This window comes from Taudactylus pleione, unplaced genomic scaffold (assembly GCF_031769625.1).
Source record: "Taudactylus pleione unplaced genomic scaffold, aTauple2 ptg000447l, whole genome shotgun sequence".
Lineage (NCBI taxonomy): Eukaryota > Metazoa > Chordata > Amphibia > Anura > Myobatrachidae > Taudactylus > Taudactylus pleione.
The window spans coordinates 1,262,980-1,285,732 of record NW_028284849.1 but is presented as its reverse complement, the minus strand read 5'-3'; the positions used below and the strand labels follow the sequence as shown (position 1 = coordinate 1,285,732).

Below are 22,753 nucleotides of genomic sequence, written 5' to 3'. Positions count from 1 at the left end.
ATACTGCAAGAGTTCCTTATATTTTTGCAGCCAGACTTAGCAGTAGGGTTATGTTTTTGGGGGGATACCTTGGTTGGTAAGGAAAACCAGCATCTGTGATGTAACTCTGGCTGCCCCAAGATTAGGGGGTCTATTTAGTTACTAAAGTGCGGGTTTTTTGAAGTGGAGATGTTGCCCATAGCAACTAATCAGATTCTACTTCTCATTTATCTAGCTCCTTCTAGAAGATAATAGCTAGAATCTGGTTGCTATGGGCAACAACTCCACTTCTAAAAACCTGCATTTTAGTAAATATACCCCTAAGTGTCTGAAATCCTGGCCTTTCCACATACTAAGCCGCGGATTTTGACCCTTAAGCTGGACAAGAGGTGGGCATGGCGACATCATCGAGATCGATTTAATTCAACTGCCCAAATTCTACAAGAAAATAAAGAATCTCCCTGCGGTTTAGCAAATCTCAGTTCTTGCAGCAAGATCAGGGCAGCCATCCCTGCATGCACAAGGTTAGGTACCTTGTAACTGTGATGCTCAGTCATGCTATAAAAGTGTGCTTGGAGGAAGCCAGGCGGATAAACCAGCTTTGCTTTACCCCTCAGATATATAAAATGAGTTAGTTCAACCTCGGTAGGTAATATAATGCATGCTATGCAGTAATGTAATATGGTGCGTGTAATGCAGTAATGTACCCCCCCCCCCCCACTGTAATATGTAAGAACATTAGAAGGCACCACAGCGTGACAGATCATATAAAAGCATTGGGGGCACTATAAGTGCCTTTACACTGGAGCTCCAATTCAGGGTTGTTTCTGATACCTTGAAGATACGTTTTACTGGGTTCTAATCAACTTTATTGTATTCCGTTGTCTTCTGCTCATCTGTATGTATCATATTTAATAGCCAATCATAATTACGATGATCATAGCAGCACAGTGTATTTCAGGACATGTGTGCGCAGATCTTGTGGTGAGGCAGTGACCAGTACACGTGTGCGATTGTGTTCTGCATTTCACAGGGGCATTGTCATCATGTGAGGAGGGAAATGGAGGCAACAGGAAGCCACATACAGAGTTATATTAGTGGAAGGAGCAGGGTCCCCAGCAGCACAGACTAGTGATGTCAGGCTCCTGTCACACTGATACAGGAAGTCACAGACTGAGAGTTATATAGTGGAAGGAGCAGGGTCCCCAGCAGCACAGAGTAGTGATATCAGGCTCCTGTCACACTGATACAGGAAGTCACAGACTGAGAGTTATATAGTGGAAGGAGCAGGGTCCCCAGCAGCATAGAGTAGTGATGTCAGGCTCCTGTCACACTGATACAGGAAGACACAAACTGAGAGTTATATAGTAGAAGGAGCAGGGTCCCCAGCAGCACAGAGTAGCGATGTCAGGCTCCTGTCACACTGATACAGGAAGCCACAGACTGAGAGATATATAGTGTAAGGAGCAGGGTCCCCAGCAGCACAGAGTAGCGATGTCAGGCTCCTGTCACACTGATACAGGAAGCCACAGACTGAGAGTTATATAGTGGGAGGAGCAGGGTCCCCAGCAGCACAGAGTAATGATGTCAGGCTCCTGTCACACTGATACAGGAAGCCACAGACTGAGAGTTATATAGTGGGAGGAGCAGGGTCCCCAGCAGCACAGAGTAGTGATGTCAGGCTCCTGTCACACTGATACAGGAAGCCACAGACTGAGAGTTATATAGTGGGAGGAGCAGGGTCCCCAGCAGCACAGAGTAGTGATGTCAGGCTCCTGTCACACTGATATAGGACATATGTGAAGTAAAAACGTACCTCTGTGAAACAAAAATCATAAATCCTTTTTATTTTTGCAACACAATATTGCTTACATTAAAAAACTTTTAATTTGAAACTACATTGCATTATTCAGGTGTGTTTAACCTTTACTGACTGTTTTATATTCTATCATGGAGTCATGTAAAATAAGGGACTACTACAGCAAATATAAAGATACATCTTATAGCCTATTCTACATGTGTTATCTGTATTCTGAAATGACATGCTTTGGTGTATTTAAGTCTAGACTTGCAGCCTTTCTGTAGGATGTTCTGTTTTGTAACATGGGCTGAATTGTTTATTTGAAGGTTCTGTTGGTGAAATGGAAGAGACCGAGGACAGTCTGGCTGTTGAGTCCAACCATTCTGAAAAAGATGGAACCATTTCGGATCCGGAAGAATCTGCAGACTGCGACTCCTCCAGCCCATCTTACAGCGATGGCCCAGAAGGTACCTCCGAGCCCATGTCCATGTCTTGGGCTTGTACACAGTAGATAATATACTGTATAATAAAATAAAAGCCCATACGTCCTATCGTCACAGCTTCATAAAGCGTTAAGGATCGGCAGTGAGTACGGCAAAGTATGTCTATGTGTCCTTTATGTTTAATATAAACCGTTTACTTTACGTATTTGAGGCATTACCTGATAAACCGCTATTTGAAACAGATCACGTCCCACATTGAGCCAAGAAGTCCCCTGTTTACTTACCATAGATCACAAGATTCCCAATGTGATCAGTTCTGTTGTCATTACTACTAGGAGATGGAAGCAGTCCGGTGCCACAGTCATTGGATCAAGACGTTGGAGAACCGGGATCATTGCCGAACCTGCACCAAGTGCTCTCGTCTCCGTGCGCCTCAGGTAACCAAAGTTGACTGAAAGCTTTTTTTTTTTTGTCTGGGACAGAAATTAACTTTATCTGTCTTTTAACGCAGTTTATTCCTATAGAGAAGTTTTCAGCAGTCTTAAGCTGGGTACACACTGACCGATATATCTGTCCAATCTGTCTGGTGGGAAGGAAAATCTGGTAATGTATGGGAGCAAATACCAATAGAAATTTGCTCCAAAATCCTGGAAGACAGCCGAGATTTTCCTTTCCACCAGACAGACTGGACAGATATGTCAGTGTGTACCCAGCTTTATGCAGGGTACACACTGACAGATATATTGGCCAATCACTTGATCTGATCGGCCAATATATCTACTGCACGTCGGCCAGTGTGTACCAGCGACCAGCGATATGTCTGTGAACGGCGTTGGACAGATATGTCTGCAGACCGCCCGTAAACACACAGCGGCAGCCGCGGGGAGTGGGGCGGTCCACGCCCGCCAGGACCCGCTGCAGCATGCAGATGATGGTTGTTAATTGTGTATGACAGCCAAGTGCCATTGTTCCTACTGATGATTATATTAAATATTTCTATGTGAGTGTATATGTGCACATACATACAGCCCTTGCAAGACTGCATAACCTACATTTAAACTATAGTAAATAGAACTTGTAATCTCAGTAAGAGTAGCTCGAGTACATTTCACATAGATGTTCAGGTCAACATGTGGATGTTTTGTCCAGGGTTGTCTAGAGCAGCCCTAGCTCTGTGGGGATGTTCCAAGCCACTGGTGGGGGGTCGGCCCATCTGTATAGACCTATAAATAACAAATATAGTTTAGTTCTCAGGTGACCCAACACAAATAGATGAGTCTTACTGCACATTCTCTCTGTAACAGGTTTCCTTCGCACGCCACATAAGCCGTTTCTGCCAACAGCGAGGTACCGAGACTGAGATATAATAGATAAATGATTTTGACCAATTTACTACATTCCACTCCGCAGTGGCATGGCGGGTGGGTGATGATGATGATTATCTTATGAACCATAGCACTTTATATAGCACGGTATGGCAAGTGTGAATTGAGTGGAACCTACCAGGTCTGCTGCCAAGATGAGCCCTCAAGGTTCAGCGGAGTAAAATGCCTATTGGAAACGGCAGCAGTGGGTTGTTTTTGAAAGAAATGAAGGTCTCAGTTGTTAGGGGGGGGTGATATTGTGAGAAGCCAGTCCAGCATTCACAGTCGTACTGTCCACATTTTTAGCTCTATCTACTTTCTTTGGGTACTTTGAGCTAAAATATGAAATCCACCCCCTCTGGTCAGAGCTGGGAGAATAGTCTTAGAGAATAGTCCAAGAAACTGACAGAGTTTGTATTTCACGCTGCAGCCCGCAGCTTGCTGAGCGTGGTGCTGTTATAGCCACCAAGTGGGGGTGAGTCTCTTTCTTTCATTTGGCACAGTCCACAGACCTGTAATTAACACGTAACGCTGGCAGCCACTTTTTGGGGCTGTATCTCGTCCTTTCACTAGGGACCAACAATGTTTCTCTTCAATTCTTACCATGTTTTAGCCGTATTCTTTCTTTTTGCCTGTCTTACTGAATAACACTCGCCAGTCATTTATCGGTGCCTGTAAATCTGCTAGAATAAGGCGCTGACATTGAAGAGCTTCCCTGTAACAATCTAGACTTTATCAGACTAATTCTGGAAATCTGCAATATCAATGGAAAGTCAATAGCGAGTAATGTAGACTCTTGTGCTTTAGTTTACTGTTGGAGAGTCTCTGCACCCGTGGGTCTGAGGCTGCTATTTTCTGCAAAGTATTTTGGGGTGCGGTTTTAATTCCCATCGACCTGATTCTAATCACACTCCAGGATAGCTATTAATAATTCCGACGTCAGCTTATGGGCACTATCGATCTGAGCAGTACAATATGCAAACATGCACTTTGTGCAGTAATCAGCAGCACTGTCATATGCCGATAGGGTTATCACACCATCTTTAACTGCAGTTAATGGGGAGAATTATTATCAGTCAGTTGCTAGGAGCAGGCAGAGTGAAAAGCTTGGTCCCTGCTCCCTGTTAACCACTGAGCTGCTACATGAAAGTGGCGGATCTGCAGGGGCTATGACTGGTGTCATGCAGACTGGCCTACAAGCTGTGATACTAGCACAAAACCTAATGGTAACAGGGTCCTAGGGCAAATTAACTCTATTGTCTGTTCTGCATGCTACGCTGTTTTCTGTTTACTGCCTAAAGTGTAGGGTTCTGAGTCAGGCTTGGGATACCTGTGACGCTCCAGCTGTTGTAGAACTACAAGTTCCAACATGCCCTGCCAGGCAAAGCACAGCCTGTCTAGCTCATGCCTCAGGAAATTTATTTTTATATTTAGATTAGGGATGTGCAGGCTCGGATAGGTTCGAGTTTGCACGTGGAGTTCGGATTTTTCCCTCCAAAAAAACGGAACTCAGAACGAGGCAAAACGTCATCTTACATGGACGAACATCATCATTCCTGGACAAAAGACCAGGAATGATGATGTTCGTCCATGTAAGATGACGTTTTGCCTCGTTCTGAGTTCCGTTTTTTTGGAGGGAAAAATCCGAACTCCACGTGCAAACTCGAACCTATCCGAGCCTGCACATCCCTAATTTAGATATGTAATGTAGTGACAACTGCAGTATTCATTGAAGTATATTGAAAAAGTAGGTCGGACAGTCTCTCCTAACTCAGTAGTAGTCAGCCATTCAGTTGTGGTCCCCACATCCATCTCCAAGACCCCCTGCATGGAGCCTTAGTTACATACGTTAGACTGGCAGGGAGCATTGCCAGGTTTGGCCGCACCAGGAGACCACTTTAATGCTCCTCTCTGTCCTGGTGACTGGAAACAAGTAAGGACAGAGGTTTGGGGAGGTCTGTGTTGGGGAGTGCTGACCGACCCCCTCCCGATTCACTAATGGGGGGAACAGACAGCAGTGAGAGTTTTTGAAAAGTGCACAGTCCCTTTAATAGACTTCAACGTCTCAGTGCCCTCTGGTCATAAACTTATGGGAAATGGTAAAATACTGGCTGCTCCTGGAAAAGCGATAACATCTCTCCTGAATGTGGCGATTTCCTTGTTTTTTACATTTAAAACCGTATAATAAGTTGTTTATGTAGCACACATCTATAGTGCAGCACTTCTGCATGAGAATATTTATCCAGTCACATCAGTCCCTGCCCCAGGGGAGCTTACACTCTATGGCCCTCATTCAGAGCTGTACGCTCTGAGCAGAGCGCACGCTCTGCATGAGGGCCGGGCTCCTTTTTCATGGAGCGTCCTCCTGGACGCTCGTATAGCTGTGGGTCACCACCCACAGGCTATACGAGCGTGCATTTTGATGGCCGCGATGGTCGTGACCATCGCGACCATCGAAATTGCGAGCCGTAGCCTGCGGTTGAGGTTTTCAACCGCAAGCTCCGGAGTGATTTTGGCTCTATCAGAGCCAAAATCACTCCCACTGACATCACTAGTGATGTCAGTGGGCCGGCTTCTGACGGGAGGCGTTCCCGTGGGAACGCCCCCGTCAGGGAGGCACGCCCCCGGCACGCCCACCAAAGGGGGCGTGCTGTCAATCAACATTGACAGCACGCCCCCTTTGATCGGACACAACGAGCGAAGGAAAGTCCTTCGCTCGTCGTGTCTGGCGCATGCGCACGACGGAGCTCCCTCCGTCGTGCGCATGCTCAGTGCAGACCATCGACCCACTTGCGAGCGTAAAGCCGCTCGCGAGTGGGTCTGAATCAGGTCCTATATTCCCTACCACATACACACAAACCTGCTAGTGTGAATTTTTGTCATAAGCGAATTCATGCACCTGTATGTCTTTGCTATATATATATATATATATAGCAATAATGTATATATGTATGTGATTTTGAGACAGTGCTGTTTGTTTTGGATGCAGAGGTCGAATCTCAGGAGGGTGAAGAGAACCTCGATATCAAAGCGTCAGAATGTCTATTGAGTTCGGAGAATGCAGAGGAGCCTCTGAGATGGAACGGTCCAGGTGTGTGTGACATTTCTCTATGGTTGGTTCTGGGTGTTAAAGACTTAAGTCTGCATCAATTAATATTTCCCTAATGAGGAATGCATCCAAAGTACCTACTGTTAGCCATCCGTGGGGATTTCTCCCCTGAAGCTCTCAGTAATTCATAACACTGATCGGCCATAATGATTGGCATCAAAGTAATTTACAGAACCTGATGGAGACTGGGCTTATGGTAACGGGTATTTAATGTCTCTTGACATTGTGGGTTCAATCCTATTGTGTTCGAAGAATGCGAGTTGCTGCTGCAACGGCGTTAAACCGCCAGCAACAGACCGGCACCTCGCACCCTCAGCAGCCCGCCCCGAGGCTGAATTTTGCTCGGAGCCCTGTGGGGCTGCCAGCACGATTCAGCGAATCCGGGCTGCCGTAAAGTGCGACCATTGCCGCAATTACTCACACCGGCGAGATCATCATGGCTAATAGGATTGACCCCCTGTGTGTCCTCCAATTGCTTGTATATTATTATTATTATTATTATCCTTTATTTGTATAACGCCACAAAGTGTCCGTAGCACCATACAGGGATATTGCAATAAAACATTTAAATAATACAAAATGTTGAAACAGACCATACAGGGGGAAGATTTCTCTATAACTGAGTAGCTGATAATAACAATAGCAGTCAGTGACCTCGTGCCCTGGGAGGACAGACAGACTGGATCCGGGCAGTGATTGGAGATAATGATAGTGCAGGGGGAGAAACATGTAGGTGGAGGGCCCTGCCAGTAAGCGTTTCCACCCTAGGGACTTTCTACTTACTGTGGTGCCAATTATTGTTTCCTGTTTACTAACAGAACACACCGCTGACACCTCAGTGACCAATCCTTTGTGCTTCGGTGATATTTTGAGGATACAAATGTATTGTGTGCAAATGATAGGTCAACTGTAAAGGAAAACTATTGCACGTCTAGGGAAGCATGTTTCAGAACGTATACCTACATACAGCCCGGAGTGGCCGCCTCTCCTGCTAATAGTTTACAATGACTCTTCCGTTTCTTCCCAGGAGGAAGTCATTGTAATAATATTTTCTTAATTGGATAAAGTCTATTTAAAATATACTTTAATTATATATATATATATATATATATATATATATATATATATATATAAAAAATAAACAAGATTTGCTGGAGAATATCCCCACGACTGTCTATCTTACTGGATCGTTGTATGCGCACACTTCCTGCCATGTTTCGGGAGGCTGAGGGATTCTGGAACTGTAGGTGGAGTGACAGAGCTGCACTGGAATGCTCTGGAATTCTGCAAGATAACATAAACAAGAAGTGGACTGTCAGATAGGAAATAGGTGGCACGTACGCAGCAGGATACAACACTAAGACACTCGTGATAGGTAATACCAGTCGTCCATATAAATCTGCTGTGTGTTTTCATGTGTAAGGACAGGCTACGGTCAGTGTTTATACTGGGAGTCCTTCATTACTTGCTCCTTTAGAAAATGAGTGATTCGGATTATCCCCTTTTCCCGGAATTGTATGGCTGTGTAGGGAAGGCTTGGGGACACAGAGGAATGCCAAGTGTACGCTGTGAGGGTTGTCAGCGTGTGGAGGGAGCTGTCCGTATTTCAGGGATGTATGGATACGGAACAGTGTGTTACCATCATTTAGTAGTTCCGCAAACTGGGCCCGAGCCCAGGTAATCGATACCCGCTCCCTCCCCTCCTCTCGGTGCCTCTGATTGCTGTTGTGCAACTACAAGCCCCAGCAAGCTCTTCTGGCCTGCCAGTTACAGTATGCTAGGACTGATGTAAGTTTTGCCACCTCTGCCACCCCCAGGCCTGATGCCTCTCACCCCCGTCTCCTTATAAATGGTCTGATAGGTCGGGTCACTTGGTGCACTCAATAGATGACTAATCTGACGCATGCAAAGTTCACCAGATTAGCTAATCGCCTGTGTTGATTGATTGCTGATGAGAGATGCTGTGTGGCAGATTTCCTTTGGCACTTTCAGTGTTAAAACATCCAGCACATATCACACAAATACACACCCGTGTAAACATGTGAGCTGATGCGATTACATTGTGATATTCACTTGTAGAAATTTCACTTGGACAATTATTAAAAATATCTAAAAACTCCTTACATCCAGGCATGTGATCCTGGCCTCCCTTCCACCACGGGTCAGATTGGAAGAATAATTTAATTTAAGGTCACTCCAAATTTATCCAAATGAAAACACTTTGCCAAGAGCTTACGTCGCATACACACTTTGGAGGAGAAGCCGTCCAGGGACCCTCGACAACATTTAGCAGGATCGTGGTGTTGCATAAAGCCGAAACCTCTGCCATTCACCCTTTGCGCTGCTTGGCTCCTGCTGTAGCGATCCGGTTTGTATATGCAGCCGATATGTACAGCCATGGCCAAGAGTTGAGAATAACACAAGTATTGGTATCACAAAGTTTCCTGCTTTAGTGTTTTTAGACCTTTTTGTCAGATGTTACTATGGTATACTGAGGTAACATTACAGCACGACATAAGTGTCAGATGTTACTATGGTATACTGAGGTAACATTACAGCACGACATAAGTGTCAGATGTTACTATGGTATATTGAGGTAACATTACAGCATTACATAAGTGTCAGATGTTACTATGGTATACTGAGGTAACATTACAGCATTACATAAGTGTCAGATGTTACTATGGTATACTGAGGTAACATTACAGCATTACATAAGTGTCAGATGTTACTATGGTATACTGAGGTAACATTACAGCATTACATAAGTGTCAGATGTTACTATGGTATACTGAAGTAACATTACAGCATTACATAAGTGTCAGATGTTACTATGGTATACTGAGGTAACATTACAGCATTACATAAGTGTCAGATGTTACTATGGTATACTGAGGTAACATTAAAGCATTAAATAAGTGTCAGATGTTACTATGGTATACTGAGGTAGCATTACATAAGTGTCAGATGTTACTATGGTATACTGAGGTAACATTACATAAGTGTCAGATGTTACTATGGTATACTGAGGTAACATTACAACATGACATAAGTGTCAGATGTTACTATGGTATACTTAGGTAACATTACAGCATTAGATAAGTGTCAGATGTTACTATGGTATACTGAAGTAACATTACAGCATTACAAAAGTGTCAGATGTTACAATGGTATACTGAGGTAACATTACAGCATTACATAAGTGTCAGATTTTACTATGGTATACTGAGGTAACATTACAGCATTACATAAGTGTCAGATGTTACTATGGTATACTGAGGTAACATTAAAGCATTAAATAAGTGTCAGATGTTACTATGGTATACTGAGGTAGCATTACATAAGTGTCAGATGTTACTATGGTATACTGAGGTAACATTACATAAGTGTCAGATGTTACTATGGTATACTGAGGTAACATTACAACATGACATAAGTGTCAGATGTTACTATGGTATACTTAGGTAACATTACAGCATTAGATAAGTGTCAGATGTTACTATGGTATACTGAGGTAACATTACAGCATTACATAAGTGTCAGATTTTACTATGGTATACTGAAGTAACATTACAGCATTACATAAGTGTCAGATTTTACTATGGTATACTGAAGTAACATTACAGCATTACAAAAGTGTCAGATGTTACAATGGTATACTTAGGTAACATTACAGCATTACATAAGTGTCAGATGTTACTATGGTATACTGAAGTAACATTACAGCATTACAAAAGTGTCAGATGTTACAATGGTATACTGAGGTAACATTACAGCATTACATAAGTGTCAGATTTTACTATGGTATACTGAGGTAACATTACAGCATTACATAAGTGTCAGATGTTACTATGGTATACTGAGGTAACATTAAAGCATTAAATAAGTGTCAGATGTTACTATGGTATACTGAGGTAGCATTACATAAGTGTCAGATGTTACTATGGTATACTGAGGTAACATTACATAAGTGTCAGATGTTACTATGGTATACTGAGGTAACATTACAACATGACATAAGTGTCAGATGTTACTATGGTATACTGAGGTAACATTACAGCATTACATAAGTGTCAGATTTTACTATGGTATACTGAAGTAACATTACAGCATTACATAAGTGTCAGATTTTACTATGGTATACTGAAGTAACATTACAGCATTACATAAGTGTCAGATGTTACTATGGTATACTGAGGTCACATTACAGCATTACAAAAGTGTCAGATGTTACAATGGTATACTGAGGTAACATTACAGCATTACATAAGTGTCAGATGTTACTATGGTACACTGAGGTCACATTACAGCATTACATAAGTGTCAGATGTTACTATGGTATACTGAGGTAACATTACAGCATTACATAAGTGTCAGATGTTACTATGGTATACTGAGGTCACATTACAGCATTACATAAGTGTCAGATGTTACTATGGTATACTGAGGTAACATTACAGCATTACATAAGTGTCAGATGTTACTATGGTATACTGAGGTAACATTACAGCATTACATAAGTGTCAGATGTTACTATGGTATACTGAGGTAACATTACAGCATTACATAAGTGTCAGATGTTACTATGGTATACTGAGGTAACATTACAGCATTACATAAGTGTCAGATGTTACTATGGTATACTGAGGTAACATTACAGCATTACATAAGTGTCAGATGTTACTATGGTATACTGAGGTAACATTACAGCATTACATAAGTGTCAGATGTTACTATGGTATACTGAGGTAACATTACATAAGTGTCAGATGTTACTATGGTATACTGAGGTAACATTACAGCATGACATAAGTGTCAGATGTTACTATGGTATACTGAGGTAACATTACAGCATTACATAAGTGTCAGATGTTACTATGGTATACTGAGGTAACATTACAGACATTACATAAGTGTCAGATGTTACTATGGTATACTGAGGTAACATTACAGCATTACATAAGTGTCAGATGTTACTATGGTATACTGAGGTAACATTACAGCATTACATAAGTGTCAGATGTTACTATGGTATACTGAATTAAAATTACAAGCATTTCATAATGGAATTGTCAATAAAAGCCTTTGTCACTTAAGTTTATGCAAAGAGACAATATTTGCAGTGTTGACTCTTCTTTTTCAAGACCTCTGCAATTCGCCCTGGCAGCTGTCACTCAACTTCTAGGCCACATACTGACTGACCGCCAGGCCTGCCAAGAGCCTCGGCGGGCCCGGGTAACGGAGCGTGGCCTAATCGCGGGAGGCGTGACCACGCCCCCTTCCCTAAACCTCCCCCCCCCCCAGCTTTCGCGGCGCTGGCAGGGGGGGCGCTCTGAGCCCCTCAGCCCTGCTCCACAGGCATAGGAGACTGCTGTGGCTGCTACTCAGCAGCCAGGAACAGTCTTCCCACTGCAGCTCAGCACACGCCCCTGAGGAAGCCCGGGCCCGGGTAATCTGTACACGTTCTTTCCCCCTCTCGGCGCCCCTGATGACCGCCCATTCTTGCCTAAAAAAAGAAGGTAAATAGATATACTGTGCATATTTAGATCATAGTGGTATTAAAACTCTAAGCTGCATATATTAATGTATATGACAAAATATATATTAATATACAAAATATATAAAACATACGTATAAAACAAAAGACCAGCAGTTTGTCAAAAGAACCAACATTTATAAAGATAATACATACATATATAATATTTTAGGCAAAATGTAACTGTTGAAGGACAAAAGGAGACAGAAGGTCTGCAATGGCTTTTACACCATGCAAAGTTTGTCAGAATTTGTGGGTTTTTGTTGTCCATCCGCCTCTTGAGGATTGACCACAAATTCTCAATGGGATTAAGGTCTGGAGGAGTTTCATGGCCATGGACCAAAATATTGATATTTTGTTCCCCGCGCCACTTAGTTATAACTTATTCCTTATGGCAAGGTGCTCCATCATGCTGGAAAAGGCATTGTTCATCACCAAACTGTTCTTGGATGGTTGGGAGAAGTTGCTCTTGGAGGATGTTTTGGTACCATTCTTTATTCATGGCTGTGTTCTTAGGCAAAATTGTGAGTGAGCCCACTCCCTTGGCTGAGAAGCAGTCCCACACATGAATGGTCTCAGGATGCTTTACTGTTCTGACAAAAAGGTCTAAAAACACTGAAGCCGCAAACTTTGTGAACACCAATACTTGTGCCATTCTCAAAACTTTTGGCCATGGCTGTATATATAGCCGATATGCATATGATATGTATATAGAGCCGTACTGTTCAAAAGATCCAGGCTGTATGCAAGTGCGAGGACCTGGCTACAGGGAGTGAGTAGTGGGGATCAAATGAGTGGGACCTTCTGCACTTAGGGATAATGTAAATTTCATGTTGAAAGTGAAAAATCCACCTTTTAGCCTAAGTGGTTCTGGTTTATTGGCTCAGAACCTAGAACCTCAACATTACTTAGGTCTTCTGTGTCCATTCTGTAATCTACACATATGTTATACCAGCGCTGAGACACTTCGGTTTGGACGCCTTGCTTAGATTCTGTGGCTGAGACACTGTGGCTTGGACGCCTTGCTTTAGATTCTGTGGCCGAGACACTGCGGCTTGGACGTCTTTCTTAGATTCTGTGGCTGAGACACTGCGATTTGGACGCCTTGCTTTAGATTCTGTGGCTGAGACACTGCGACTTGGGCGCCTTGCTTAGATTCTGTGGCTGAGACACTTCGGCTTGGACGCCTTGCTTTGATTCTGTGGCCGAGACACTGCGGCTTGGACGTCTTTCTTAGATTCTGTGGCTGAGACACTGCGATTTGGACGCCTTGCTTTAGATTCTGTGGCTGAGACACTGCGATTTGGACGCCTTGCTTTAGATTCTGTGGCTGAGACACTGCGACTTGGGCGCCTTGCTTAGATTCTGTGGCTGAGACACTGCGGCTTGGGCGCCTTGCTTTAGATTCTGTGGCTGAAGACACTTCGGCTTGGACGCCTTGCTTAGATTCTGTGGCTGAGACACTGCGATTTGGACGCCTTGCTTTAGATTCTGTGGCTGAGACACTGCGATTTGGACGCCTTGCTTTAGATTCTGTGGCTGAGACACTGCGGCTTGGGCGCCTTGCTTTAGATTCTGTGGCTGAAGACACTGCGGCTTGGGCGCCTTGCTTTAGATTCTGTGGCTGAGACACTGCGGCTTGGGCGCCTTGCTTTAGATTCTGTGGCTGAGACACTGCGGCTTGGGCGCCTTGCTTTAGATTCTGTGGCTGAGACACTGCGATTTGGACGCCTTGCTTTAGATTCTGTGGCTGAGACACTGCGACTTGGGCGCCTTGCTTAGATTCTGTGGCTGAGACACTGCGGCTTGGGCGCCTTGCTTGGATTCTGTGGCTGAGACACTGCGGCTTGGGCGCCTTGCTTTAGATTCTGTGGCTGAGACACTGCGACTTGGGCGCCTTGCTTTAGATTCTGTGGCTGAGACACTGCGGCTTGGACGTCTTTCTTAGATTCTGTGGCTGAGACACTGCGATTTGGACGCCTTGCTTTAGATTCTGTGGCTGAGACACTGCGACTTGGGCGCCTTGCTTAGATTCTGTGGCTGAGACACTGCGGCTTGGGCGCCTTGCTTTAGATTCTGTGGCTGAAGACACTTCGGCTTGGACGCCTTGCTTAGATTCTGTGGCTGAGACACTGCGGCTTGGGCGCCTTGCTTTAGATTCTGTGGCTGAAGACACTTCGGCTTGGGCGCCTTGCTTTAGATTCTGTGGCTGAAGACACTTCGGCTTGGACGTCTTTCTTAGATTCTGTGGCTAAGACACTGCGATTTGGACGCCTTGCTTTAGATTCTGTGGCTGAGACACTGCGACTTGGGCGCCTTGCTTAGATTCTGTGGCTGAGACACTGCGATTTGGACGCCTTGCTTAGATTCTGTGGCTGAGACACTGCGATTTGGACGCCTTGCTTAGATTCTGTGGCTGAGACACTGCGGCTTGGGCGCCTTGCTTTAGATTCTGTGGCTGAAGACACTGCGGCTTGGGCGCCTTGCTTAGATTCTGTGACTGAGACACTGCGGCTTGGGCGCCTTGCTTTAGATTCTGTGGCTGAGACACTGCGATTTGGACGCCTTGCTTTAGATTCTGTGGCTGAGACACTGCGACTTGGGCGCCTTGCTTAGATTCTGTGGCTGAGACACTGCGGCTCGGGCGCCTTGCTTAGATTCTGTGGCTGAGACACTGCGGCTTGGACACCTTGCTTAGATTCTGTGGCTGAGACACTGCGATTTGGACGCCTTGCTTTAGATTCTGTGGCTGAGACACTGCGACTTGGGCGCCTTGCTTAGATTCTGTGGCTGAGACACTGCGATTTGGACGCCTTGCTTTAGATTCTGTGGCTGAGACACTGCGACTTGGGCGCCTTGCTTAGATTCTGTGGCTGAGACACTGCGGCTTGGGCGCCTTGCTTTAGATTCTGTGGCTGAAGACACTTCGGCTTGGACACCTTGCTTAGATTCTGTGGCCGAGACACTGCGGCTTGGACGTCTTTCTTAGATTCTGTGGCTGAGACACTGCGATTTGGACGCCTTGCTTTAGATTCTGTGGCTGAGACACTGCGACTTGGGCGCCTTGCTTAGATTCTGTGGCTGAGACACTGCGGCTTGGGCGCCTTGCTTTAGATTCTGTGGCTGAAGACACTGCGGCTTGGGCGCCTTGCTTAGATTCTGTGACTGAGACACTGCGGCTTGGACGCCTTGCTTTAGATTCTGTGGCTGAGATACTGCGATTTGGACGCCTTGCTTTAGATTCTGTGGCTGAGACACTGCGACTTGGGCGCCTTGCTTAGATTCTGTGGGTGAGACACTGCGGCTTGGGCGCCTTGCTTTAGATTCTGTGGCTGAGACACTGCGGCTTGGGCGCCTTGCTTTAGATTCTGTGGCTGAGACACTGCGGCTTGGGCGCCTTGCTTTAGATTCTGTGGCTGAGACACTGCGGCTTGGGCACCTTGCTTAGATTCTGTGGCTGAGACACTGCGGCTTGGGCGCCTTGCTTAGATTCTGTGGCTGAGACACTGCGGCTTGGGCGCCTTGCTTAGATTCTGTGGCTGAGACACTGCGGCTTGGGCGCCTTGCTTTAGATTCTGTGGCTGAGACACTGCAGCTTGGGCGCCTTGCTTAGATTCTGTGGCTGAGACACTGCGGCTTGGACACCTTGCTTAGATTCTGTGGCTGAGACACTGCGGCTTGGACGCCTTGCTTTAGATTCTGTGGCTGAGACACTGCGGCTTGGACGCCTTGCTTTAGATTCTGTGGCTGAGACACTGCGGCTTGGGCGCCTTGCTTAGATTCTGTGGCTGAGACGCCGGCGTCGGGATTCTGACCGCCGGGATCCCGAGCCCCGGCATCCCGTACCCATCCCGGTAAAACAGCTTTGGTAAGTGCTTTACTTATAATGAAATGTAGGCTACAAAAGAACAATAATTTGTAAATGATTTTATTAATGAGGGGATAGGAATGAATAAGTCTGTGTGATAGAGATTCCGTCTGGGACTTTACGCTTAAACATGAACCTGCTTATCCTGAATACAATGGGAAATGTTGAATCTGCAATTGGTCTGTGTATGGGCTGCCCTTGGCTGAGCTTCTACACCATGTCCTTCTTTGTGGTACATTTTGTTTTCCTTTATGAGTACTGGTGCAGCATTTGTGTTGTCATTTATATCCTGGGCCCCAGATTGAGTGAACGTGGCTTCTAGTGGGTCCCTCTCTTCTCTAAGACTGGCATATTTCCCCCCGATGTGAGAGATAATTCCCTATCTGCTGCCTTCAGCCTGCATCTGTTCCGGTAATTGGAGTGTTATTAATTTCTGTGCGGCTGGGAGTAGATGGCCGGGCCTGCGATGGAGGAGTGATAGGGTGCTCCGCTCACGCATACCCTAGTGATAGGCACTCTATCTGCTCTGCTGCAGACCACACTTATCAGGGACAGCCCTGGTGAAAAGGGTACAGGAGAAACAATATTCTCTATTTTTATCATGGGCATCCTCTGTACATAAGCAGCGTGCAGTCACGTGGGCAGGCAGCTGCTGTTCAGTGCTGGTGAGAAATGGTCATTTTAAGGGTTTTTTGGGGGGGTTTTTTGTCTTTATTAAGTTTAAAACACTGCATGAAAAGACAATAACCTATTAATAAGCAAAGCATGTCCTTATATCAATTTGTTTGCTTGTTTGTTTATTTTGCTTGCATTCTAAGTAAATAATAGATGGCAAGCTCTTAGGAGCAGGTAGCTGTTTCTTTGCATTGGCGCCTTGTATTTTCCATACTAAGCTTTATGTTTGTCCAGTATTGTTTGGTACACGATTAAGAATATATGTTTTATGTATAATGCTCAAGTTCTTTATGCACAGGTGCTGCGTAAGAGCCATAGCTTTGGCTTGTGGTCTATTTTTTTGGTTGAATGCAGCCAGTCTGTTCACTGGGAAGTGATGACATCATCAGAGATGACATCACCTTAATTGGGTGCAGGCGACGGAAGCCCTAACATGAGCTGTAAGATTTCCATCCATAGACTCTCGAATTTTTGGAGCCGTAACATGTATTCAAAACATCTGAGGCATGGGAGTACCCTTGTTTTTATTCTGCCCAAAAAAAAAAATGACTTTAAAAAGAAACATTTGATTACCTAAAATAGAGCTGTGACTGACGGGTAGCTGCAGTGCCACGGGCAGTGCCCCGTACAGAGATATGCGCCATGGTTGGAAGCCAGTGTATTAGTTTACAGAAACCCCTGTGTGGATATGCTAGCAGTCTGCCCCCCTCCTTTGTCCGCCCTGCACTTCTGCCTCGCATTCAGCCTGTGTTGAATAATTTAGGCTCAGATTGCTATCTCAGCCCCACAGTGTTCTCCCATGGTGGGAGCAGGCACTGGATCCCTGCTGTTTGCATTGCACAGCTTGTAAAACATATCCAGGAGCTTACACAGCGCCTACTTAGGTGACATTTGTGGGGAGAGCGATATCGGATACAAAACGCAGCTCGGCAAACAGTGTCTCTCCCTAATTCCAGACTGATATGTAGCCACTAAATGTACTCTGCGCCTAAACATGTTCTGCTGGTATAACTAATGTATGGGGTATTATCTATACACCCCTTCTTATATACCGTAGATCAGAGTCTCCCAAACTCCGCCATTACAGTCCAGGTTTTTAAGGATATCCATTCTTAAGTCCAGTTTGTTAAATCAAATTGAGGTACTAATTAAGGGCCTGATTCAGACCCACTCGCAAGCGGCTGTCCGCTCGCAAGTGGGTCGATGGTGTGCACTGCGCATGCGCACGACGGAGGGAGCTCCGTCGTGCGCATGCGCCAGACGCGACGAGCGAAGGACTTTCCTTCGCTCGTTGTGTCTGATCAAAGGGGGCGTGCTGTCGATGTTGATTGACAGCACGCCCCCTTTGGTGGGCGTGCCAGGGGCGTGCCTCCCAGACGGGGGCGTTCCCAAGGGAACGCCTACCGTCAGAAGCCGGCCCACTGACATCACTAGTGATGTCAGTGGGAGTGATTTTGGCTCTGATAGAGCCAAAATCACTCCGGACCTTGCGGTTGAGAAACTCAACCGCAGGCTCCGGCTCGCAGTGGCGATGGTCGCGATGGTCAAGACCATCGCGGCCATCAACCTGCACGCTCGTATAGGCTGTGGGTGGTGACCCACAGCTATACGAGCGTCCAGGACGACGCTCCATAATTATGGAGGACGGCCCTCATTCAGAGCGTGCGCTCTGCTCAGAGCGTCCGGCTCTGAATGAGGGCCTAAGTCACCTCTGCTCAAGCACGGATATCCTTAAAACCTGGGCTCTAATATCGGTGTTTAGGAAACACTGCCATAGGTCATTGGTGCCTGAATATTTTATGGTCCTGTGCCTTCGGACCAATGTTTTCGGATCTTCAGTTCCGAATAGAAATTATGGCATGCCTGCCATTGAGGGCATCCCTAAAACAGATTTTTGATCCTGCTTGGTCCTACGACCCATTGGTTGCGAACTTCTGTCCTAGATTAGTCTGGCTGCTTTATACGTCTGAGTGAAGGAAGCCTATTTATGCTTTTGTGTATGAGACTTTGGCCCTCATTCAGAGCCGTTCGCTATTTGCGGTCGTTCGTTTAAAAACAAGGGGTGGCTATTCAAATGATCCGTACGCACATTGCAGTCTGTTCACACCTCTAAGTCTGAACGAACGAGCAAAACATACGCTCGTTTATTTGTTAAAAACGCCCCCTGGCCGCACGCATCCTACGTCATGTCCGCTATTTATTAGATTAATCGAGTACATCGACCAGCGTATGAACTGCTCGCTATTCTTGTGGTTGGTGATTGCTACCACAAATTTGCGAGCAGTTCTGGCTCTAAAATAACCCAGTGACGTGGTCAATGACGCTGCTGTTTTAAATATACACACCCATAAAACGCCCGTTTTGACCTTTAAGCACGCCTGCGTTCGGATCTCCACTCCCCATTTTCAAGCACCTTCCCCTGTTACCACCCACATACGCCTCATTCTGTCACTCAAAATAGCAGGCACTCGCTATATAGCGTACAAAGGATTTTCGGCCGCACTGACTGGTTCGCGCATGCGTACTAAAAAGCGTACGCATGCGCAGATGTGCAAACATCGCTCGGAACGAGCGTACTGCCGCTAACGAGCGGCTCTGAATGAGGGCCTTTGTCGTTTATTCACTACAAGAAACTTTTGTGTAACTGGTGTGCGTCACACATATTATACCAGCTGAAGTACCCGGCGTTACCTGGGTTTAAATCTTCAAGTTTTAGGTTGTCAATGAGTTGGATGTAACTGTCAACATGTTAAAAATAATTAGCGGCTCTATCAACGCACACACGAGGAAAGTCCCACTCGGCGCACTCCGCCGTGAGGTCCGACCCGCACCCCAACCATTTGCCACCCCAGACCAATTGCCACCCCTCTGTGAAGTTTTCATCCAAATCCATCAGTGGAAGGCCCAGAACAGGCTCCCCGGGTCACAGTTCTGCCCAGCGCACACCAACGGGAGGTCCGACCGGGACCTCAACCCCCTAAAACCTGGCCAGGGTCCAAGTGGACCACCTCGCGTTGGTTTCATCGGTGCAGGGGTGTCCGAATGCATAACCGGACAGACAGACAAAGTAATTTTAGATATAAGATTGTCCTACACTGGCTGACAGTGTGTCTGTGACATTGGTCCGAGGATAACACAGAATCCCATAGATGTGTCACTCTATATTGTTCCTGTGTGAGAACGTCATACTCTCCTAGAGGGGTACATATTCCACACACAAAACACTAACATACTGTAGTAATGGAGTCTGAGTAAGAATTAAGAAATGTAGCACAGACACGATATGGTCTTTATCTCTCTGGTATCTTTGTTATAGATGTCATGGTCTTCCTGGCTACCTTCTGCACCTTCTAGCCATGCCTTTATAGCATCAGTCACATAGCTGTGTGTTTTGGTTATCCTGTGATAGGACCCAGTTGGTCTGTGTAGAGGAACATTGTGTACTAGACAGTAACTAAACCTTTAGGTTGATTTTAGTTGCTGTCCTCTCTTCCCTCGGTAATAGAGAGACAGCACACATAGGCCATTTATCACTTCGCTGCAATCCATTACGGTGTCTTTCCATCAGAGATGCCACTTACATGACTAATCGTTCTGAGAACAGCCTGGCACTGCCAATGTCTCAGCCAGCTCCTAACCTCCAAGAATGAAGCCTGTTGTTCTCTGTGTGTTTTTAATGAAATCTATAAAAGCCCGAAGGGTTTGCGAAGTGCCAGCTGGGAGACTTGTGCCAGCAGTATGCTGTTAAGACGGCGCTGACTGCGGGGCGTCACATCACAGGTCGAGCTGGAGAAGATCTTTATTTCTGGGTCTAGGTAAAGGGGGAAGTCTGGGGGGGATTTTTTTTCATAAAGGGGACACACCTGTAACCAAAAACATGTAACGATGTAATGTCTCTGTAAACATGTTGCAGTGTAGATCAAGGATATGCAGTATTTTTGCTGGGATTATGAATATATGAAAAAATGATTCCCATAAAATGTGTCATTGGTGCCATCACTGTCTAGGCAAAGCCTTGAGTCCTTCAGTAAAATTCTCTTCATAGACAGCAAAAGCATCAGAAATGCCTACATAAAAGCCAGTTCTGACTAACTGAAGCCGATCTGGTTTTAAATTGTTGGCCTAGAGCTTCCTTTTATCTGCATTGTATCTGAATTGAATCTACCACATATCTGAGCTAGAGCCCTGTAATCAGTGACTATGATGTGGAGCATACGTCTCGCTGCCCATTACGTGGCTCCTTGTGAAGGTGTTCCCTAATGGATATACCCACGTGGAGCGCCCGTATCTCCTCATACAAGAAACCCGCTTTCTTCAAAGTGAATTGTGTGTATTATCATAAAGACCAGGGCACCTCCTCCTGTGATACATAAGGGTATTGGTCACCTCGGCCATGTATAAAAGTACATAGCCTTCGCTAATGGAGTAAGGGAGACAGATGTAAGTGTGTGGGGTGCACAGCTGCTGATAATGGCCTATTCTCACACAGACTGGCAGCCACAATAGTCTATTTATATTGGCACTAGCAGCTCGCAGGAGCTCTGGAGTTAAATTTATAATGTCACATTCAGCGAGACAAGTCCAGGCTGGGAATAAAATAAAATAAAAAAACCCAACTGAATTTTTATCTTTGGAATGACCTTGTCTGCTGGAGGGGTTTGCCTGCTTAAAATTCTGATATGCAAATAGCTGATAACTATAATCTATAATCCTCAACTTGGGAGCATTTACAGATGTAGGGCTGTTTAATGTACTAGTAGAAATTGATGAGCAAACGGTTTCCGGATATCCCCCCCCAAAAACAGACAAACCCCAACCCTTAACCTCCCCTACAGATTCACTGATCATTTTCAGCAGCCCACTTGACACAGTATAATTCATAGCTTCTATGTGATTCATGTATTGAATAAGTACAATTAAATAATTTAATAATTCTATTTCACTTCCTTAAATACAGTCTCTAATGTCACCTCCTCCGATTGTCCCCAGCACCCGTCCTCTAACAGTGAGTTGTTCAGCCTCAGCCAATTGGTGCTCTCAGCCCATGAGAAGCCTCTAGACGTAATGCTGGCTAGATGTACTCTGATATATTCTGTTCTGTATGGTCGATATTGATGTATACGTGTCCTCATGGTGCCCAGTAATCCTTTAGATTGTGCTCTGATATGTTAAATGTATATAACCCCCAATAATTCAGCATTTAACTGTAATGTCTTGTACCCACTGATGTCAAAATACGTCCATTTAATGCTAGTGCAACGCAGGCAACATTGTTTCCAGTGTTAGCGTGCCCATTGGCGTTTGGTTGCGGTAGGCAGCGTTGGGGAGTAGCACAAATTTTCAGATGGTGCCTCCATTATTTTTTTTTTATTTGCTTCCAATACAGGTTGAAGGCACTGAGGTTAGTGGCGTTTTGCCTCACAGCGAGCAAGTATAGGCGCACATTGACCACCGCCTGGCAAAACGTTCCAGTTATTTAAATTCCACTATGCGATCCATTTAAAGGTCTATCGATTCGACGCGGATCGGAGCAATAGATCGTGTAGTGTGTACGGACTATCTGCGCGCTACCGCGGTCGCATGTCCGTTCGGTCGTGCTACATGGCCAACCTGGACGATAATCGCGTGCGGTGCCGTTGCAGGTAATGAAGGATGGAACGAGGGATTGTTCCGTCGTTCATTACATCGCTCAATATGTACCCGCGGTATGATATGTCGGGCGTCCAAGTACACATCAGCAAGCGTAAGGTGCTAAGAATCACACTGTAAACCGGTACTCCATCACAAAAATATATGAACTGATTGTCAGTGTAATGGTCGACTTGCTCGGAGTACATTAAGCCAGGATAATGCTGCATATTATTGCTGCTTATTACCGAGGGAGGAGACTTCTGTCGTCTCGTTTATATGGATTCGGGCTTCTCCCATCTTATTTGCAGGAAGAATTCTCTGCGACTTTTCCGCCTTCAGCAGCTGTG

General features: G+C 45.4%; 1 protein-coding gene across 1 annotated transcript in view; it reads left to right on the top strand.

Annotated features, from left to right (window-relative positions):
* Positions 1 to 22,753, top strand: part of ZFPM1 (zinc finger protein, FOG family member 1) — a 137,987-nt gene that overhangs the window by 83,806 nt on the left and 31,428 nt on the right. Inside the window, exons 2-4 of the mRNA XM_088448006.1 lie at positions 2,107 to 2,247; positions 2,559 to 2,660; positions 6,577 to 6,678. Of these exons, the coding sequence (XP_088304132.1) occupies positions 2,107 to 2,247; positions 2,559 to 2,660; positions 6,577 to 6,678 (345 nt within the window). The remainder of the gene's footprint in view (positions 1 to 2,106; positions 2,248 to 2,558; positions 2,661 to 6,576; positions 6,679 to 22,753) is intronic.